This window comes from Sorex araneus, chromosome 1, assembly GCF_027595985.1.
Source record: "Sorex araneus isolate mSorAra2 chromosome 1, mSorAra2.pri, whole genome shotgun sequence".
In the NCBI taxonomy this organism is placed as follows: domain Eukaryota; kingdom Metazoa; phylum Chordata; class Mammalia; order Eulipotyphla; family Soricidae; genus Sorex; species Sorex araneus.
In genome coordinates this window covers 216,002,472-216,022,577 of record NC_073302.1, presented here as the reverse complement: position 1 = coordinate 216,022,577, position 20,106 = coordinate 216,002,472, and the positions used below count along the sequence as shown (strand labels likewise).

The 20,106-nt window shown below is 37.9% G+C and overlaps 1 protein-coding gene across 1 annotated transcript in view; it reads right to left on the bottom strand.

The window, feature by feature from the left end:
• Positions 1-20,106, bottom strand: part of LRP1B (LDL receptor related protein 1B) — a 1,943,003-nt gene that overhangs the window by 107,427 nt on the left and 1,815,470 nt on the right. Inside the window, exons 78-79 of the mRNA XM_055124030.1 lie at positions 5,498-5,721; positions 4,143-4,249 (exon numbers count right to left, since the gene is read on the bottom strand). Coding sequence (XP_054980005.1) covers positions 4,143-4,249; positions 5,498-5,721 — 331 coding nt within the window. The remainder of the gene's footprint in view (positions 1-4,142; positions 4,250-5,497; positions 5,722-20,106) is intronic.

The window sequence follows — 20,106 nt, the reverse complement described above, 5'->3', positions numbered from 1 at the left end:
AACTGACTCCAGGAAACAGCTTCACAAGAGGTTAATTTGTGTCCATCTTTATGCATTTCAAGTTTTTATCAGGTAACCAGATAACACCTGTCACAGTTTTCTTATATTAAGAAAGTCACCCTTGTTTCTGAACTCCTGTATTACTAGGAATGACTTTAATTCTTACATTTTACCCACGCAAAAGTTCCTTCTCTACATATTTTCTTCTTTTACTTTTCTCCTTTTTCTAATATAAACCTCAGGAAAAAGAATTGCTGTCCCCATCACTGGTCACCTGCCATGTGAAGCAGAGTCATTGGCATAGGGATAGTTCAAGTTCAACTGACTCGACAGTAGGAGATGCTGCAATGCCCAGCTTGACTTTCCTATAGGATACAGGGATGCCCATAATCCCACAAAATGCTTCAACAACTATGGATAGACACTCATCTCCCAAACAATTGTGCTCATTCTGTTTCTATCCCTACCCTTCCAACTGACTTCACTCAGCATATTATCCTCTAGGCGGGAAGTGGGTAGACCGTGAAGTGGGTACTGGAGGGAAAAGAGAGAGAGGGAAAGTGGAAACACTGTGATGGGTGTGGTGTTGGAATTATGTGCATGAGAAACTATTGTTCAGAGTATGGCAAAACACAGACTTTCTATATATATATGATATGTATATACTTAATTGTATATATACATAAATACAATATATGCAGATATATATAGGTTTATTATGTATATAAATATATATATACACATATACATATAAACACTCAGTTGATTGCAGCTGCTTTGTTTGGGGAATGAGCACCCAAATATCAACCAATAACATAAGAAAAGGTGATCATTTTGCCTTTCACAAGGTATTCTCCAACATACATCTCCGCTGGCTCAGATTAGTTTTAGAATGTTCCTGAGACTCTTTCTTGGGCTCTTTCCTTTCCTCTCTGAAATTTATTTTACAGTTCTCCTGATTCAATGTTCATACTAAGCCTTATCTCTGGTGCCTCTAAGAGGAAACTGAACAATGACAGCCAAGTCACTCTAAAATGAAAATCACTCTATATATGTGGCACTGTAGCACTGTTGTCCCATTGTTCATTGATTTGCTGGAGCAGGCACCAGTAACATCTCCCTTGTGAGACTTGTTGTTACTGTTTTTGGCATATCGTTTACACCACAAGGAGCTTGCCTGGCTCTGCTGTGCCGGCAGGATACTCTAGGTAGCTTGCTGGGCTCTCTGAGAGGGATGGAGGAATCAAACCTAGGTCAGCCGCGTGCAAGGCAAACGCCCTACCTGCTGTGCTATCGCTCCAGTCCTAATTTAGGTAAAATATTAACATCACAGGAACTTTAACAAAATAAATTTTATAGTTTACATGTTTCTAACTGCAAACAGGTTTGTAAAATGAGTACATTTTCTCAAAAGTTAAAAAAAAGTAAATTTAACATTTTATGGGTCCTTTGAGCAGGTATGAACTTTGTGGCGTGGAAAAAAAAAAATGTGTTCTTTGAACTTGAAACTGGGACACCTGGGCAGGCTCGGGCCGGGGCCGGAGCTCGGGCTTCGGCCGAGATTCGACCCAGGTGGCCATGCCTCTGCACAGCCGCGGGAATGCTGAACGAGCAGGAACCAGAGGCAGCTATAATACTTGGGGTTCCAGTGAGTGCTTGCAACCATGTATCCAGACTGTGAACTAAGCTTTTGCTCCATGCTGTTCCAGGAAGGGAAATGATTCAATTTCCAAGTTTAATCTCCCTGGATTTAATTACTAAAATACAGAAATTGTAATCCATTCGACTTTTTATCTCTTCATTCTCATCAGTGGAAAACTCAATATCAAATATTTCCTTGTCAATAGGGCTGTATTCTTGGGGGATAAATTCCAACAAAAATAGTGAGTCTGTGTTGAAACTCCAACAACAATAGTGAGTTTTGTGTTGAAATGTGGAATGTAATCAAGGTAAAGAGAAGAGTGAAATTTATCAGTTACCCAGACGGGAGTGGGGGGTGGGGGTGGGAGGCATACTGGGGTTTTTGGTGGTGGAATATGGGCACTGGTGAAGCGACAGGTGTTTGAACATTGTATAACGGAGACATAAGCCTGAGAACTTTGTAACTTTTCACATGGTGATTCAATAAAATAAAAAAAATTAAAAAACCCTAAAAAATCATTGTGAAATTAATATGGTCATAACAGTATGCATAGTCGCTGACAGAACTTTTACTTTTATTTGAAAATGTCTATCTTCACTCATTATATAATTTTGGATGAAAATCTTTGAATTTGTTCAGTCTTGCTTTGCTCATCAGTCAATAGAGATGATAATGCTGATTATAAAATATTGATGAGATGATTTTGTGGAATGAAAAAGGAACATTGAGAAATAAAAATATGATACAAAAGTTAAAAAAAGTAAATTTAATCATCTTGAAATTACAAAATGACTTATGATTGGGTTTCTGATATAGACGGTTTGAACAACAATCCCTTCACCAGTGGTCACCTTCCCTCTATCAGTGCTCCCCAACCCCACCCATTTGCCGCTCACACTCCAGTCTGCCTGTATGCATGGTGGGTACTTTCCTGTGTTAGTTTTCTGCACTGTGATTTTAAGTGTAAACAGTGTTTGAATAAACTGTGGTACTTCACCTCAAGTACACTTTAAAGGTTCCCATAAAAGCTAGAATGAAACCCAGTTCTCATTTGTCTGTTTCAGGTTCCAGATGGTCTGTGTTCGTCCACATTACCATCTTTCTATCATTCTCCTGGATGATAGCTTCTAGGCTTCTAGGCATGCTAACAGTCTTGCTCTTTTATTACACACTGTCATTATTAACTCAAAACTTGCCGTTTTCTGCTCAGAAAGCTCATATTTCTGCTTAGGAAGCACAAATTTATTTACATGATTTCTTTTTTCATCCTTATTTTATGATCTTAAACATCATCTATTTAAAGATGATTTTTATGATAATCACAAATCAAATAATATTCCCCAATAATTATCACCTCTTGCTGATATTTTTTCTATATAGTTATAAACTTATAACTTTGACATAACATACATTTTAAATTTTACAGGGAGATAAGTTTTATGAGAGCTGAAAAATCTCTTTACAAGGAAAAGGGCTTATTATTTTAACATGCAAAATTATTTTAGGCATGAGGTGGGTGTTCAATTAATATTTATTTAACTAATGAATGAAGACACAGTTATGAAAAAGAGCTGTACTACAAAGTTTACTCTTTCCCCTAAGAAATAAAACTAATCTAGTTTGGGGAAGGTACATAAGATACACGTAAAGTGACTGTGAATGTGTGTGTGTCAAATATAAATTTATTTTCAACTACAAAGGAACTAGAAGCATACTTTAAGAAGCCATGTTATAACAATGTGTATTTATTTTTGTGAGGGTTTCAAAATCCCCGAGACTTTTGGATTCTAAAAATGTTGCATTGAGGAAGGATGCTGAAGTTAGACTTATGCTGAAGTCAGGCATAATATGGATATGTTATAACTAAGGAAATAGTATTTAAAAACATAATTTAGATTCCTGAAAGCTGGTGGGGAAATAACATGGAGAAAGAACAGAATAGATAAATAAAAGACTTGAGTTCTTGAATAGTTCTGGAAATGTAGACAATTTATAGTAACAGTTTAGGTGACATAGTTGGGAAGAAGATTGAAGCCAGATTAGAAAGATCTGTGAAGAAAAGGCAAAAAATAAATCATCAAACCTGTCTTTCAGAAGAATTATTTCTATTTCCCCATTTATCTGTCCATTAAGTCTCTCATCCTCTAGAAATATTACCACCTATCTCAACATCATTAACATATAGCCATAAAAAATACCCTGATACATTGCTATAAATTGTCAAAACTTCTTGCATGTGAAATCTTGCTAATAGCTTCACAACTTCGGCAATTTTCAAATATCATCCCGATAATATCACTGGCAGTGTGACAAGAACCTGACTTTCAAGTTGGGAAAACACAACATGAAATGTTAATGGCTTTTACAAAGTCATACTAAAAAAATATTTTATCCACTTGTAAAAATGATTAGAGTGCCAACCACAACTTGAAAGAATTGCAATACAAATATGCTTAGCATGCTGATCCACAATTTAGATGGTGTCAAAAATATATCATACCTGTGGGTCTCTGTAAATTCTTTTGTATTAAAATTCTTCTCAGAGTACCATCCATGGCTGCTTCCTCTATGTGGGAGTGGTCCCCAACAACAGTCCAGTACATCATTCTGAAAAGGCAGGTGACTGGTTAGCTTCCTGGTACTGCTGATAGAGTCCAACTACACTTCCAAATCATTTTTTCTTCAGACTACCTACAACATAGTCTCCCTAGAGTCCTAGAGAAAGCAAATGACTGGACTCAAATCTTAACCAGTTGAATGTGAAATTTCAGTAGAGGACTACCGGAATTGTCATATAACATCTGCACGCAAATTTGATTCATGGTTTGATGGGACATACTGTCTTTCATTATTTGATCTCCAAAGTTTGATTTTGAAAATATCATTAAAATTTAGTAAGAAGTATAATTTCAAAACTTGAAATGATCCTCTTAGTGTGATGCAATATTTATTTTATCATTAATGCTCCATGATATGCTTATGCTTAGTTTACAGGGAAAACAACCATTATTTTCTCAGATGAATATTCTTTCACTCAGATTGAGTAATACTAGATTGAATATATCTAGTAAGTAAATAATAGTTGTCTCTTTTCACCCAGTGAAAAGATTATCTATTTCCTTTTATTGGTTATAAGAAGGTCTAACATTTATTTTCTTTTTAGATAAAAAAATAAGAATAGTAAGTAAAAGATAAACTAGTCAAATAAAAATGAAGGGAATGTTTATATTGAATTTTAATATTTACACATATAAATATCTTCATTCTATTACAATAAACAAGAAAACTAATATTCTACATTTAATATACTTAGCAGGTTTATTAAGATCTATCAATATTATTTTATCGCTTTATTTTAATTTTCTGAAAAAACATTTATAACACACTAATATAAACACATATATACATTAAATGTGTAATGTAGCATTGTTTGGGGAAGAAATAAACTTTTTGCAACACTGGTATGAATTGGACATGTTCTTGTAACAAAGAAAATAGAGAGATGTTTTTAAGCCTTGGGCTGGAGCAAGTAGGACGTTTGCCTTGCACGCGGCCGGCCCAGGTTTGACTCCTATGCCCTCTCAGAGAGCCTGGCAAGCTACCCTTGGTGTATTTGATATGCCAAAAAAAAAACACAGAACAATAACAACAAGCCTCACAATGGAGATGTTACTGGTGCCCACTTGAGCAAATCGATGAGCAACGTGATGACAGTGATAGTGATACAGTGATTTTTAAACCTTGTGAATTTTATATGTGGAACATTCTTTACATATAGTATCAGAGCACAGATGGGAGGATTTCAAATAAAAAATACTCACATTGAGAAAAACAAGTATTGAGTGGGTAACTTACCCTCTCTTAGGGTTAACAGCAATCGCATAGGGCTCTCCAGCCATATTTGTCAAGAGTCTGGTGCAATTGGGCCCGTTCAGCTGCCCAACATTGATAGAATACCTCAGGCTGGTCCAGTGCGTGGTGTAGTAACTAAACCAGTGCATCCTAGAGTGATCTGTCCAATAAATATTTCCAGCAACCCAGTCAACTGCAATGTCCCTGGGTCTTTTAAATTCAGGACACTAAAAAGGAACAAACAATAGCATTTTCAAAAGCTAAACAGGGGAATTATCCTTATCTATACATTGAGATTGGACTGATCACAGCCTATTCAGGAATAAATCATTATTGTTCTTATTATGATTATTATTAACTATCATGTAGATTTAAAAGCAAGCATCATACTCTAGGTTTTGTTTTACAATACAATGCCAAAGAACTTAAGTATACATCACTTTTGCCATTACTTAGAAAAGTTCCAAAATTGTTCAAAATTAACCTCACAAAACTAGCATTTTCTTACCTAAATATTATTCTAATTCATAACATCTAATGTGTAAAATAATTACAAAGCCATATAAATAGAATTATACTCTTCTATTCCTAACATTTTTATCTGTGCTGTGGACTAGAGTGATAGCACAGCGGGTAGGCCATTTGCCTTGCACTCGGCCGATCTGGGTTCGATTCCTCCATCCCTCTCTGAGATCCCAGCAAGTTACCAAGAGTATCTCACCCGCACGGAAGATCCTGGCAAGCTCCCGTGGCATATTTGATATGCCAAAAACAGTAACGACAAGTCTCACAATGGAGACGTTACTGGTGCCCGCTCGAGCAAATGAATGAACAACCAGAGGACAGTGCAGTACTACAGTGATATGGAATTCATCCATATTAATGTGTCAGTTATTAGTATTTTATTCATATTTTTGTTGTTGGAAAGTACTTAATTTTATGAATGTAACTGTTATATTACCATTGTTTTACTTTTTAAAAAATTTAGACCATTACAATGAATATATTAATATTTTTGATATATTAATATTTTTGCATATGTCTTTAAGTGGATATACTCATTCTGCTGCATATTTAACAATAAATAGACATATTGTGTTTGTTTTAATTGTTGATTTTATATTGAATAGATGACAGACTTTTTTTGTTTTTTGTAGGAGGCGGTGTATGCTCAGGGTCATTGCTGCCTCTGCACTCAGGGGTCACTTCTGCTAATGTTCGTATGTGGTGTTTAGGATGGAACCAGAGTAAGCTACATGCAATGAAAGCAACTTAAGTTTCTGAACTATGTTTCCATTTCCAGAATTATTTTTTATTGGTCCTGGAGAGATAATATAGCAGGTAGGAAGTTTTCTTTGCATGCTGCCAACCCAGGTCCGATCCCTGACACTTCATATGGTCTCCTGAGTGATCCCTGAGCCCCAAATCGAGGGTAAGCCCTGAGCACCTCCAGGTGTGGTCCAAAAACAAAAACCAAAGAAAACAAGAAGTCTTTTTTATAGTTTATGCATCATGGTTACAATAGTTTAAACATTTATAGAATTAATGTAAAATGATTTTACGCTCCATCACCACCAAAGTGGCAAGATCCTCTATCACTATCCCTAAATTACTTTCATCCAGCTCTTCATTTCCACATGTTTGCTAATCCAAGATTTTAGCCCACTGTCAATAGACAGTTTGAGACTATTTCTTTTGTTTCTCAATATGTCACAAATGAGTGAGATCATCTGGTATTTGCCTTTCTTTCTCTGACTTATTTCAGCTAACATATCTTTCAGTCCACCCACTTATCAGTTAAATGCCAAAGCAGCCAAATCAGGTTACATTACTAAGAGTAAATGAAAGCTCCATCCTTACCACATCCCTGTCAAAAAAGGTTATTTAAAACTTTAAATACATATATATATATATATATATGTATATATATATATATATATATAGGCCGAGATGTGACCCCGGGGGCCTCACGTGTGTGCGGCTCCCCTGCAGCTGCACGAGTGTGAATCCAGACCCAGCTGAACCAACTTAAACATGGGCAGCTCCTTGCAGATTGTCTCCAGCCAGAGACTAAGCCTCGACCCCATGCCCGCCCAGGAGGGGAAAGGTATTTCTCTCTCTCGCCTGTCCTTTCCCGGGGATGAAGGGCGTGGGGACGCCATATTATGACGACCACAGATGGGATTTTACGACAAAAACTGCAGCAAAAGGATGCGAGGGTGCTCTTGGGAAGGTGGGAGGCACCGGCCCCTCCCACCGCTGCCGAGATGTGACCCTGGGGGCCGCACGCGCTTGCGGCTCCTCCGCAGCTGCACGAGTGTGAATCCAGACCCAGCTGAACCAACTTCAACATGGGCAGCTCCTTGCAGAATGTCTCCAGCCAGAGAACTAAGCCGCGACCCCATGCTCATCGAGGAGGGGAAAGGTATTTTCTCTCTCTCTCGCCTGTCCCTTCCCGGGGAGGAAGGGCGTGGGGACGCCATATTATGACGACCACAGATGGGGTTTACAAGGTTGCAATGATGGAATATCCGGAACAAATCTCCCTGGACTACCTCATTTCTCTTCACAACAGGTCTGACACTAGTGGGATGCTCCTAATAAAAATGGTGAGGTTTGTGTTGAAATATTGAATGTAACCAAAGTAAATAGAAAGTAAAGTGAAATTCATCAGCTACAAGGCGGAGGGGTGGGAGGGCGGGGTGGGAGGTGTACTGTGTTTTTTTATTTTTTTGTCTTTGGTGGTGGGATATGGGCACTGGTGAAGGGATGGTTGTTTCAGCATTGTATGACAGACTTAAGCCTGAAAGCATTGTAATTTTCCACATGGTGATTCAATAAAATAAAATTTAAAAAAAGAAAAATATATATATATATATCCTATTTTCACTTATTTGATATTTTATTACTGATTTGATTTGCATGCCCTGATAATAAATCACAGTGAAAAATTATTCTATGGCTCTTGTTCATTTATATGTCTTCTTTGATGAAGTTTCTGTTTATCTCCTCTGTTTTTGATGAGATGTTTAATTTTTATAAGTCCCTTTTATATCTTGGACACAAGCCACTAATGGTTTATGGTGTGAAAACACATCACTCCAATCTTTTTATTTAACCAAGAATAGGATAACATTAAGAGAGGTTTCTAAAATCTTAGGGCTAGGACGAATGGAGACGTTACTGAGGCCGCTTGAGAAATTCAACAAACAACGGGATGATGATCATGATGATCAGGATAACATTGGTTTGTCCTTTATGCCTTGCTACAGGAACTTAGGTTTATTGGGTTACTCCCAGCACAGTGCTCCCAAGGCACTCCCATTCTACTGTGTTTAGCTGTAACCTCTTTCTTTGTGTTCTCCTTCCCCAACTGGTCAATCATCTTTTTTTATTCAGACTCTGTTAACTTGTAAATATTGCATTTTTTTTCTCCTTATGTCCTTTGCATAATTAATTCAGAGCAATGTCATTTTTGTATAGACACAGGAAGAGAGTTAATGCTATGTTTTTATAACTTGGGAGTTAATTGACTCTGAATAATATTCACTCTGGGCATCTGTTTTCTCACCTGAAGCCTCAGTTCCCTTTGCTTCCTAGCACCCCAAAAGCAGGTTCCCGGCGAGGGACTGGCTGGACCCAGGGCAAGCTATGAGCTACCCTGACATCAAAATGGGCCAGGCCAAAGTGCCATTATACTTAACTATAAGTTAAGAGCATGGTCATGGACAAATTGAGTCATGATCCAAAAATAACAGCTGGATTAGGACCCTGCTAGGGTTAGGGAAGATTAATCTGGCCTGAGCACTGTAGTCTGGGATCTATAGCTAGATGTCCCCAGTAGAGCCACCCTATAAGCTTAATGTATCTCTTGTTGTATTCATACAAAATAACTCATTTTATTTATTTATTTATTTATTTATTTATTTTTTGGTTTTTGGGTCACACCCGGCGATGCACAGGGGTTACTCCTGGCTCTTCACTCAGAAATTACCCCTGGCGGTGCTCAGGGGACCATATGGGATGCTGGGATTAGAACCCGGGTCGGCTGCGTACAAGGCAAACGCCCTACCCGCTATGCTATAGCTCCAGCCCCAAAATAACTCATTTTAAAAAGTAGAATTAAGATGCATGTTTAAATGATTGTTGGACTAAGGAAAGGAGAAAAACACCCTAGGTGGTATTTCGCCCTTGAGCGGATCTCCTGGCTGCAGGACATCAGGAAGAGCTTTGATAGGTTGACTGTGCTACCAGAACTTGCTACTGCCAAGGTTTGGGGGGAGAGAGAGATTAGAGAGACCAGGAGGGCAAGTCGGAGTGTGGAGAGACTAGCAAGGGGGACATAAAGTGAAGAATGTAGGAGAATAATGTAGGGGAGAAGGAGGTAGAGGAGAAGAATGTAGGAGCAGGGTCCGGGGGAGAGGGATCTAGGAGAATGGGGGTATCAGGGAGGATCACGGGGAATCCAGGAGGAGCAAATGAGATTCAGGGAAAGAGAGTCAGAGGAGAATAGAGATGAGATTGGAATAAACTGCAATTGATACTAACCAGTCTGGCCTTCATTTCCTCCTTCGTCCAGCCATGGCATCGGCTGTCCCGGGTGGGGAAGCGGCCTGAGACCATCAAACTCAGGCTTCGAGAGAGAGCCATGAGATTCTTATCTGTTTTATGAATACCCAACCAAGTTTTTTTTCTTCTCTTTTTTTTGAGGTGGTGGCAGAAGTTAGCCACACAGATAGTGCTCAGGATTTACTTACACTCTATCCTCAGTGACAAGTCCAAAGGAACATTTGTGGTGCCAGGGATTAAACCCAGGTAGGATGCATACAGGAAAAGTACTGCATTAACTCTCAGGGCCTACCCTACGTTTCTTTTGTCATGTAAAACATAGTTAATAGGATGTAATACCAATTTTCTCTTTTTTTACTTAAACTTTGCTTATTTAGTCGAATCATTGAAGATAACTGTGAGGTCCATTTCCAGGAGAGTTATGCTTATGTTTTCTTCGATGGATTATGGAGATTCTGTTTAATTTACAGGTCTCTAATCCATTGAGCTAGCTTTTTGAAATGGTCTGTGATATGGATCCAATTTCGTTTGTTGCGCACGGATATTGCTTTGTTTTCCACCATTTTCTGAAGCTGCTCTCCTCGCCCCACTTTATGCACCTAGCTTCTCTATATTCAGTAATTTGAATGTATATCCCTTTCTTTTATTGCTGTTTTAGTTCTGTTTGAGAAATGTGGAGTAACTTTCATGCTGTTTCCCTTGCTTTTGAGGTTCTGCTTCTCTCATGCTGCTTTAATATGTCTTTCACTTTCTTTTATGACAATGTGCCTTGATTTTGTTTTATTTAATTTTGAGACTCTGCTGGATCAGGGCACAAGTTGTCCTCAGTCTAGAAGTTCTCAGTTATTATTTTTCTACAAGTCATTCTTCGCTGTCCTCTTCTTTAATTTCTGTTATTTGAAGTTTATTTACATTTTCTTACATAATTCAAATTTTTATTCATTAATTTTAAATAGTTTGCTTTAGTTCTTCGATACTGAGGATGCCCTGTGCCTTGTCTTTGAGGTGAATAAGTTGCTTTTTTGTATTCTGCTGCAGAGTGCTGCTACTATATTCTAGTTGTTTTAGTCCTGTTTCAATGAGTTCTTTTATTTTTTTCCAGCAATATTTATCCAAGTTCATTGACTCTCTCTTACATATTTTGCAGGTTAAGTCAACATTGAGAGAACTGTTGCTCTGAAGTCATCCTCAGGCAGTGTGAAAGCTCTTACATACTTAAAGACTTTTCTGAGCTTTCATTCTCATCTGTCCACGTTGCTATATTTCTTCATTTTAAAAAATTATTACTGGTGCTTCATGAGAATTAATGATGAAACTCCAGCTTCCAAATACTCAGAGCAACTAGACTGTGCTCCACTAATCTAAACATTAGATTAGTGACTAATGTTTCATTGATTCTGGTTTACATAAGTGCCTTGTTAGGATTCTATGTTTGCAAGACAATGTGGTACTTGTCTCTCTGACTTTTGTGTACCTAGATGAGGAGACAGAATGGAGAGGTCCCACCTGCAGGGTGTCTACTACGTGTTGAGTCTCTGGGAAGGAAACCCCCAATTTTGTCTTTGTAATGAATGCCTCTAGTTGTGTCATGGGGAAAACTGTGCCCTGTTTGTGTTATGGAATGACTACTCCTCGTCTCTTTCTGACATAGTGGGTACTGGCACAAAAATGAAAATTGTAGATTTCTTTAAATTGGTGTTCTCCTATTGTGGGCTGGAGCGATAGCATTGCACGAGGCCGACCCGGGTTTGAATCCTCCGCCCCCTCAGAGAGCCTGGCAAACTACCGAGAGTATCCCGTGTGCATAGCACAGCCTGGCAAGCTACCCATGGTGTATTCGATATGCCAAAAACAGTAACAAGTCTCATGATAGAGACGTTATTGGTGCCTCTTGAGCAAATGGATGAGCAATGGAATGACAGTGACAGTGACAGTTCTCCTATTGTAAAGACTGGTACTCCAAATTTGGGGAGGAGACTTTGTTCAAGAACACTAACTTTGGCTAAATTCCTTCAGCCCTGGGATGGTTCCCTCTCAAGCCTATTTCATTGTCAGTTATGTGAAACTTGAAGGGTGAGGACTGCTGGGGTAGAGTGGGGCCTGGATGTGTTGGGGCACAGTTGTGTCTGTGAGCCCCTGCTGGGCAAAGGGAAACTAGGATTCTCCTGGGCCATGCTCACCTCCAGAATTACTACTCCCTCCCAGTCTAGCCCAGGCATGGTTATTCCTGCAGTGGGTTAACGAAACCCTGAATTAAGAGTTGCAACTTCCAACACAAAAAAAATTAATGGAAGCCGAATGACTTAGTAAGTATGTGCAGGTGTATGTGTGTGGGATGGGGGAAGGAGCAGCAGCAGCTCAGAAGGCAAATATCTTAGGATGGAGTCAAGGCTGTTACCCTATGGGGCATGACTCATCATAGGAAAGGCCTCTCTGCTCGTCGAGAGTGGCAGCTTACCCTTTCGGTATCTGCTTCTCCTCTAGACCGAAGGAGAACACAGAAGGAACACTATGTATCTGCAATGACAGACCTTCTGCCTTCGACAGAGTTGTCTCCCTGAGGCAATGGCTTATTTCCCCCAGTGAATTTTCTCAGTAAGAAAATTTTACAGAGACCTGTGCTCCTTCCACTTTCCATGTGTTCTTTTTGTTGATGCCACAAGAGCTCTTGCAGAAGTGCTCCTTTTAGCCATCTTGGTTCCACCTGTAGGATTCATTATTTTTACCCTCTAGGAGTTTGTGTCACATCTTTGTTTTTTATTTTTAACAACCAGAGGGAGTCCCAGTGTCAGAGCATCCTTTTCATATAAACTTATTTTTTAAGTTAAATGTATATTGCAAACTAAATTGTGTGTGTCTGTGCATATAGGTAACATTTGGGTAGATGTTTATTTAAACAATAAAGGAAAGTTGAAAACTCCATCATTTATATATTACCTTCTAGCTTGAGTGTTCTGCTCAATATATTACTAAAGTATTGTGGGACAAAGATGAGAGTTCGGTGGAAATAGCCAGGAGAACAATGCACATATTGTGTCCTTCAATTAACTTGATCACTTTGAGTAGGAACTCATGTAGCATATTAATTTGACATGCTCTGCCTTATTGTGCATAGCAAGAAGTGAGAAGGGATTCCCTAGTGAATTATACCAGGTATAGAAACAATTATTTCTAGGAGATTATGACTAAACATGTTGTAAATATGTAAGAGGATCATTTGGACTTGGAAAACAATGTACATATGTGTTTTTGATATAGGATATTTTCTCTCTGTGTGCTTTATAATTGAGTGTACTTTATTAAATAGTAGACTTAGAATAAAAGAGAAGAGATTGAAGTAAAAAATTAGTTGATATGAAATTATTAAAAAATAATTTACTGTCTGTTCTGTGATTACTGGAATCTCAAGTAAAGGGATAGCCCTTAAAATAAATACCAAGATCAGAAAAATAACAGTTTTTTGAAATTCTTCTGGGACTTCAAATGCCATTGTCGAGTGCATATTCCTGCCTCTGTGCTCTGGGGTAACTTATGGCAATGCTCAATATTCAGGGGCAATGTATGGTGCTGGAATTTCTACCCATAATAGTTAAATGCAAGGAAAGCACTTTGCCTTAGGTACTGTAGGATGACATTGCTTTGTCCTTTCCCCCCTTGCCACAAGGAGCTTAGGTTCATCCTTATCACACCCATTAAGGTGTTCCCCAGTCACTCCCATTTCTTTGTTTATCTGTAACCACTTCTCTATGCTCTCTTTCCCAAAACAGTTAATCAGCTTTCCCCCTAATATGACTCTTAATTTGTAAAGTCAGACATTTCTAGGACACTGAACTTATATTATAAGTTGATACTGCCTTTCTCCTCTCCTTATGTCTTTTGAATAATTTACTTTAAAGCAATGTTCTTTTTGTATAGAGACAAGAAGACAATATTATGTTTTTGTAACTTGGGATTTAATTGGCCTTGAATATTATTCCCTCCCAGGCATCTGCTTTCTCGACATAAGCCTCAGTTGCCCTCAGTTTCTAGCACCCCAAAAGCAGGGTCCCGACGAGGGACAGGACGGACTCAGGGCAAGTGGTGAGTTATATGCTACACTGGCATCAAGATGGGACTGGCAAAATGCCTAATTCTTAACTATAAGTTAAGAGTTTGATCATGGACAAATGCTGTCATGATCCAAGATTAGGACCCTGTTAGGGATAGGAAAGACTAATCTGGTCTGAGCACTGTAGTCTGAGATTGAGATGGCCCCAGGAGAGCAATTCTATAAGCTTAATGCATTTCTTATTGTGCCCATACAAAATGATTAATATTATGAATGCTTATATGTTTGCTGAATGAGGAGAGGAGAAACACACCCATGGGACTCCGCCCTTGGGTGGATGGTCCTACTGAAGGAGAATCTGTCTTAGGAGAAGCAGAATTCCCTGAGGGAAAAGAACTTTACCCCTATTGATGGTGACCACACCTATGTGTAAGCCCGAACCCCCTCATGCTGGGGGGATTTAACTAGGCTGTAAGAGTGGGTTCGGGGGCGAGATCCAGAGAGAGATCCAGAGCTGGGAGAGAAGCAGAGAGAGAAAATGAAATAAACTGATCGAGCAACCAGTTTGGCCTTCTTCCTTCCATCGCCTGCCCTTGACCAACAGCCACACACAGGGGTTCCAGAGCACTGAACACGGGCGGTGAGACAGAGCCGTTCGGAGAGCCCTCGAGTGCTTTGGCGTGCTTTAGTTTTTTACAAGGTACTGCCTTTATGTCCTACAGATAACTTTTAATATCATTCTTTTTATCTACTTGTTTAATAATGAAGCCATATAATGTTATTATACCATGTGTCAACTCTAAAAATAAAGAGTAAGTCCTGGCCGGTTAGCTCAGTTGGTTAGAGCGTGGTGCTGATAAAAATAAAGAGTAGCCATCTACTCGATGATATCTCATAGGTAACAGAAGTTCAATTTAAGCCAGTCTGTAATACTAGATAAATATCATAAAAATATTATAAATAGGTAGAATATAAAAATATGTCCTAGCCAACCACACAAGCATTTTCTAAAGTTCCAACAATATCATAATTAGCTATATTTTTTCTGGCCTAGCAAGCTTTAATGGTAAATATATCAACAAAATGCCATGAGCATGTAATCGTAGAATATAGATCCTAATTTTATATGAAACAACTTTAAAACTATCGTCACTATATGCTGTCTATGCACACTTTGAGCATATACATATATATATATACTTTAAATTTATATTTATTTACATATATTTTATGTATTTATTTTCTTTTGGTTTTGGGTCACATTAAACTGTGCTTAGGAATTACTAAAACTACTGGCTCTTCACTGAGAGATCACTTTGGTGGGGTTCAGGGAACCATATGATTTGTCAAGACGACAGAGAGAGAGTGAAAGAAAGAGGGAGAGAGAGAGGGAGAGACAGAGAGAGAGACAGACAGAGAGAGAGAGAGAGAGAGAGAGAGAGAGAGAGAGAGAAGAAATGACCCTGTGATAGAAGCAGGCGAGGAGTGGTGTGGGGGCATTGGTGAGAGGGATATTATTGGGGGTCATTGTGGTGGGAAATGACCAGGTGGAGCGATGGGTGTTGGAACATTGTATGACTAAAACCTGATCATTTATAGCTTTCAAAATGTGTATCTCCTGGTGACTCAATAAAAAATAAATTTCAAAAAAAGCTGAACCTGGATCAGCTGCTGCATGGCAAGGACCATACACATTGTGGTACCTCTCCAGTAACAAATTTATAATATTCAACAACAGTGGAATTAATCTTTAGTTTTCAAAAAAATTACATACATCAATTATCTAGCATAATCATAGAAGAACTCCCACTTCCCTATATAAAATTAAAAATATATAATTTTAACTTTTATGTTATGTTATGTTTACAAACATGACATTTCATGAAAATTTATACTTTTTAAATTGATAATTTATATTCTACTTCACTCATGCTCAAAAAAGGTTTACTATTGTAGGTCTAAATTTTTGGTGTTCATGGATAATTCAAGTTTAATTTAGTGATGCTTTATTTTCAGGCAAGATGGTTTGTAATTATTAGTAATTAATGAATTTTTGAAAGTGAACCCAACCTATGTTACATTTTTAGAATAAATAATATGGATTTTATTAGTGTAAAATTTTACTTGTCAGTGCTTAGCACGAGATACTGATTAGTTATGTAATTAAAATCTATATATTTGGTTAAATTTGATTTAAAAAGCTGATTCCTTCCTCAGAGAACATGTATTACTAGTATCCATCATCAATAAATATCTGAGGTGCAGGAACAATAGTCCAGTGGGGAGAGAGTTTGTTTTGCACACTTGGTCGACCCAGTTTTGATCTCCAGCATCCCATGTGGTTCCTGGGGCACCACCAGGAGTAATTCCTGAGTGTAGAGCCAGGAGTAACCCCTGAGCATCGCAGAGTGTGACCCAAAAAGTCAAAAAAATATATAGGGAGGTATAGTGGGAGGGAGGGATGAGGAAAGGAGTGATTTATTCTCTCAAAGAAATAAAAATTCACATAGAGATGGAAGTAAGGAAAGAAGAAGGATTATGTGATTAAATAAATTTACTCAAATTCATATTGTCTATCAACAGTGAAATATGATCTCAGAGAATAATTCATAGTTTACTTAATGCTGCATTATCCTCAACATTAAAGAGAGGTTAACTTTAAAATATAAAGGGGTGGAGAGAGCAAGTGACAGAGGAGGATAAGTAGTGAAAACTAGGGAGAAAAGAGTTTTTATTGCCATAGAAACAATGTACAAATTTGAAAATCACCTTTTATAATGATTTCTATATAAATAAAATAATACCCTTTGTTGCTCACAGTGTGACAAGGATTGTGACTAATATTAGTCATACAAAAGTGGCTCGCAAATGAGTGATTGTTGACTACAGAGTGGAACGAAGACATAATGTTGAATATTGATACAATGAACAATTTATAGAGAAGTTAAAATCAATCAGACAAATAGGGAAAGTGGTCAAACACAGGTAATACTGACTGAAGTTTCCAGAGGAAAATGGAATCTGATGAAAATGGATTCAGGAAAGCTGAACTCTTGTTTAAAGAGGTAGAAAACAAAACACATCTGACTGGCTGGAAGAAGAAAATATAAAACTCATCTGTCCCTTTGGATAGCTCACTGGATAGATATGCCAATGGATAAACTAGAGGGACAAATGAAATATGCCATATTTATGAGACTGCAGAGGCATGTGGTTACTCTGACAACAAGAGGCATTGCTCACATCTTTGCAAAAAATAGAAGATAAATTTTGACTGCTTTTTCCAGACAGATGATTTCTTTCCTAATAAGCTCTCTAAATACACAGCCAAAGTTTTGAGGCCTGAGGCATTCTTCTTTGTAGTGATATATTAGTTGAATGAATGAAACACTTTAAATTTTACAGAAAAATTGGCAGCTTGATTGTAACAAAATTGGAGGTTACTACTTTAAACTGCTAATCCTTTACAGCTATGGATTGTGAAGTATCTGTCACAATTCCAGTTTCAATAAAGATATGTCACTAGATACACTTGTTTTAAACCAAGGAATAAGGACAACGTGAGAAAGATAAATTCAAGTATTTGAACCATGGAAATACTGGATTCATTTAACAAATCTCTACAGTCAATAATATGCTGTAAGAAATTTTCTTTAATAAAACAGTAGTGCTAGTAGCACATTTTAAATTTATTTTCCAGTCTGTCTACATGTAAGAAATGAAATTTAGTTAATCAGATTCCAGTTAATTATTTCCTAATAATCTTCTACTATAATATTGAAGCAAAGTCTGAAGCAAAGTCACTACTTATGATGTCATGTCACAGTAAAAAAAATGGCTATTTATAATTATAAATACAAATAATTAAAAATCATATTCAATTCCATAAACCCAGAAATGAAGTAATGACTATGCACAATTTTAGTGGGAAAATTATATGGCAGTAAAATTTATAATATATGTAATTAATATAGTCATCAATATAACAATATAATGGTGTGAATGATATATATAGCACATAAATAATACATTCATCATTTCAATAAATTACTCAATCCGACATAGAATAAATCTAAAATAAATTATAAAATGTATTTATATTATTTTCGTGTAAAAGTACAAAAAAGTACAAAAGTACAAAACTACATCAGGGGTGAATCACCTGTTTGCCTTCAATTTCTTTTGAAGAACAGATTATTTCAATCTGAGTAATTTGAAGCTATATATATCTATATTAAGACCATGTCAATTTGGCACACTTGTAGTGGTGAAAAAATCAACTAAATAGGGCTGGAAAAAAGCTCCAAGAGGTGGACTACAGGGGCTGGAGCGATAGCACAGTGGGTAGGATGTTTGCCTTGCACGCGGCCAACCTGGATTCAATTCCCAGAATCCCACAAGGTCCCCTGAGCACTGCCAGAGGTAATTCCTGAGTGCAGAGCCAGGAGTAACCCCTGAGCATCACCAGGTGTGACCCAAAAAGCAAAAAAAAAAAAAAAAAAAAACCTGGACTACAAACAATGTATGTGGTATAGCAGCAATATCTGGCTGGTCCCTCCAGTACTTTGGAGAACATGTCACCATTTCAGCACTATCAGATGTTACTACAAGAGGGAAAAAATAATAAAATGAACCATGAACCAAATAAAAAAATTTAAAAGTATTTTGTGTGACTAACTCAATATTGTGTGGCATTATATTTCATCATCAATTGTTTTTGCATCCTAAAGGTACTTTAAAATAATTTCTGTTGAGACTAGTAAGTAACAACAAGCAAAGCTGATTTTATTTTTTATTTCTTTCAAAGGAAAAAGAAATGTATGGTTTAGCATTCTTTCTCCATAGAAAACTGCCTGAGCACTGTTGGTTAGCCTTTACTTAAGAACAGAACAAGTGTTGAAACTGTTGGTCACTAAACTAAGTTTCGCAGACAATGAGAAAGCACACACATTTGGAATCAGAAACTTAATTTAATACTCAGCTATGATTTCTTTATGAATCATAGTATACAAAAAAACAAATTTAGGTTACTTGTAAAAGTCTTTACCTTTATAGTAAATAATGCAACTATTTAAGTTATAGTCCAATCCATATAGCTGCATTTTGTACCATGATACAGATAGATGTAATGTGAAAACTGGAAGGTTTGCTCGGGACCGAATGACAAACAGCTGCAGAGAGCGAAATTCCCAGAATCAAAGATCACCCTACCCCAGCACAGAAGACATACTTATGGCCACCCAGAAGCCTCAAGGCTGCATTCCATGCCCCTTCACGTCCACCTCCTACACATAACAGAAAATCAGACCAAGTCTCTGTTCCTCGCCCCTGCCGTCCCGCCCCACCCAAGACAATTTAAAATCCTGCTAGGCCTCTCCTGAGGTATGGCTCTACCCCAGCCTGACCTGGGGCTGGCAGAATCCACCCAAAAGCACACCCCAATAAATTACTCCTGTTCTTCTCTCTCCTTTCTTTGTCCTTCTTTCTGCACAGGGGGGTATCAGCAACCTGTCAAAAGCATATGCTGAATTTAAATAGCAACAGTTTTTCCATTGGAATTACTTGATACTAAGCAAGTAAGGCTCCTTCTGTCCCTTACAATCTATTTACAATTTATTTATTTGTGGTGGTTCTCCCAGAAGTGCTCAGGAGTCCCAGGGCCCCATCATAATTCTCCACTGTCCAGGCTAGGTGGTTCAGTACAAGGGAACCAAGATGCCAAACTGTAAGGGTGCTGTGCTGTGGTGGGTGTGGTTGCCTGACACTGCTGGGGGCCCTCAGAGCCCTATCTATCCTCTGGGTGTTCCAGAGCTGTCCCTTAAGTTCAGTGGACCATGTTGTGCCAGTAATTTAACCTGGCATACAGGCATGCAATGTACACATTCTAACCACCTTACAATCTCCCTTCCCACACATACACAATTTACACAAGTGTAACATGAGAGATATGGATGTGGGTGGTGGAGTGCAGTGAACTGAGGTTTTACATCAATAC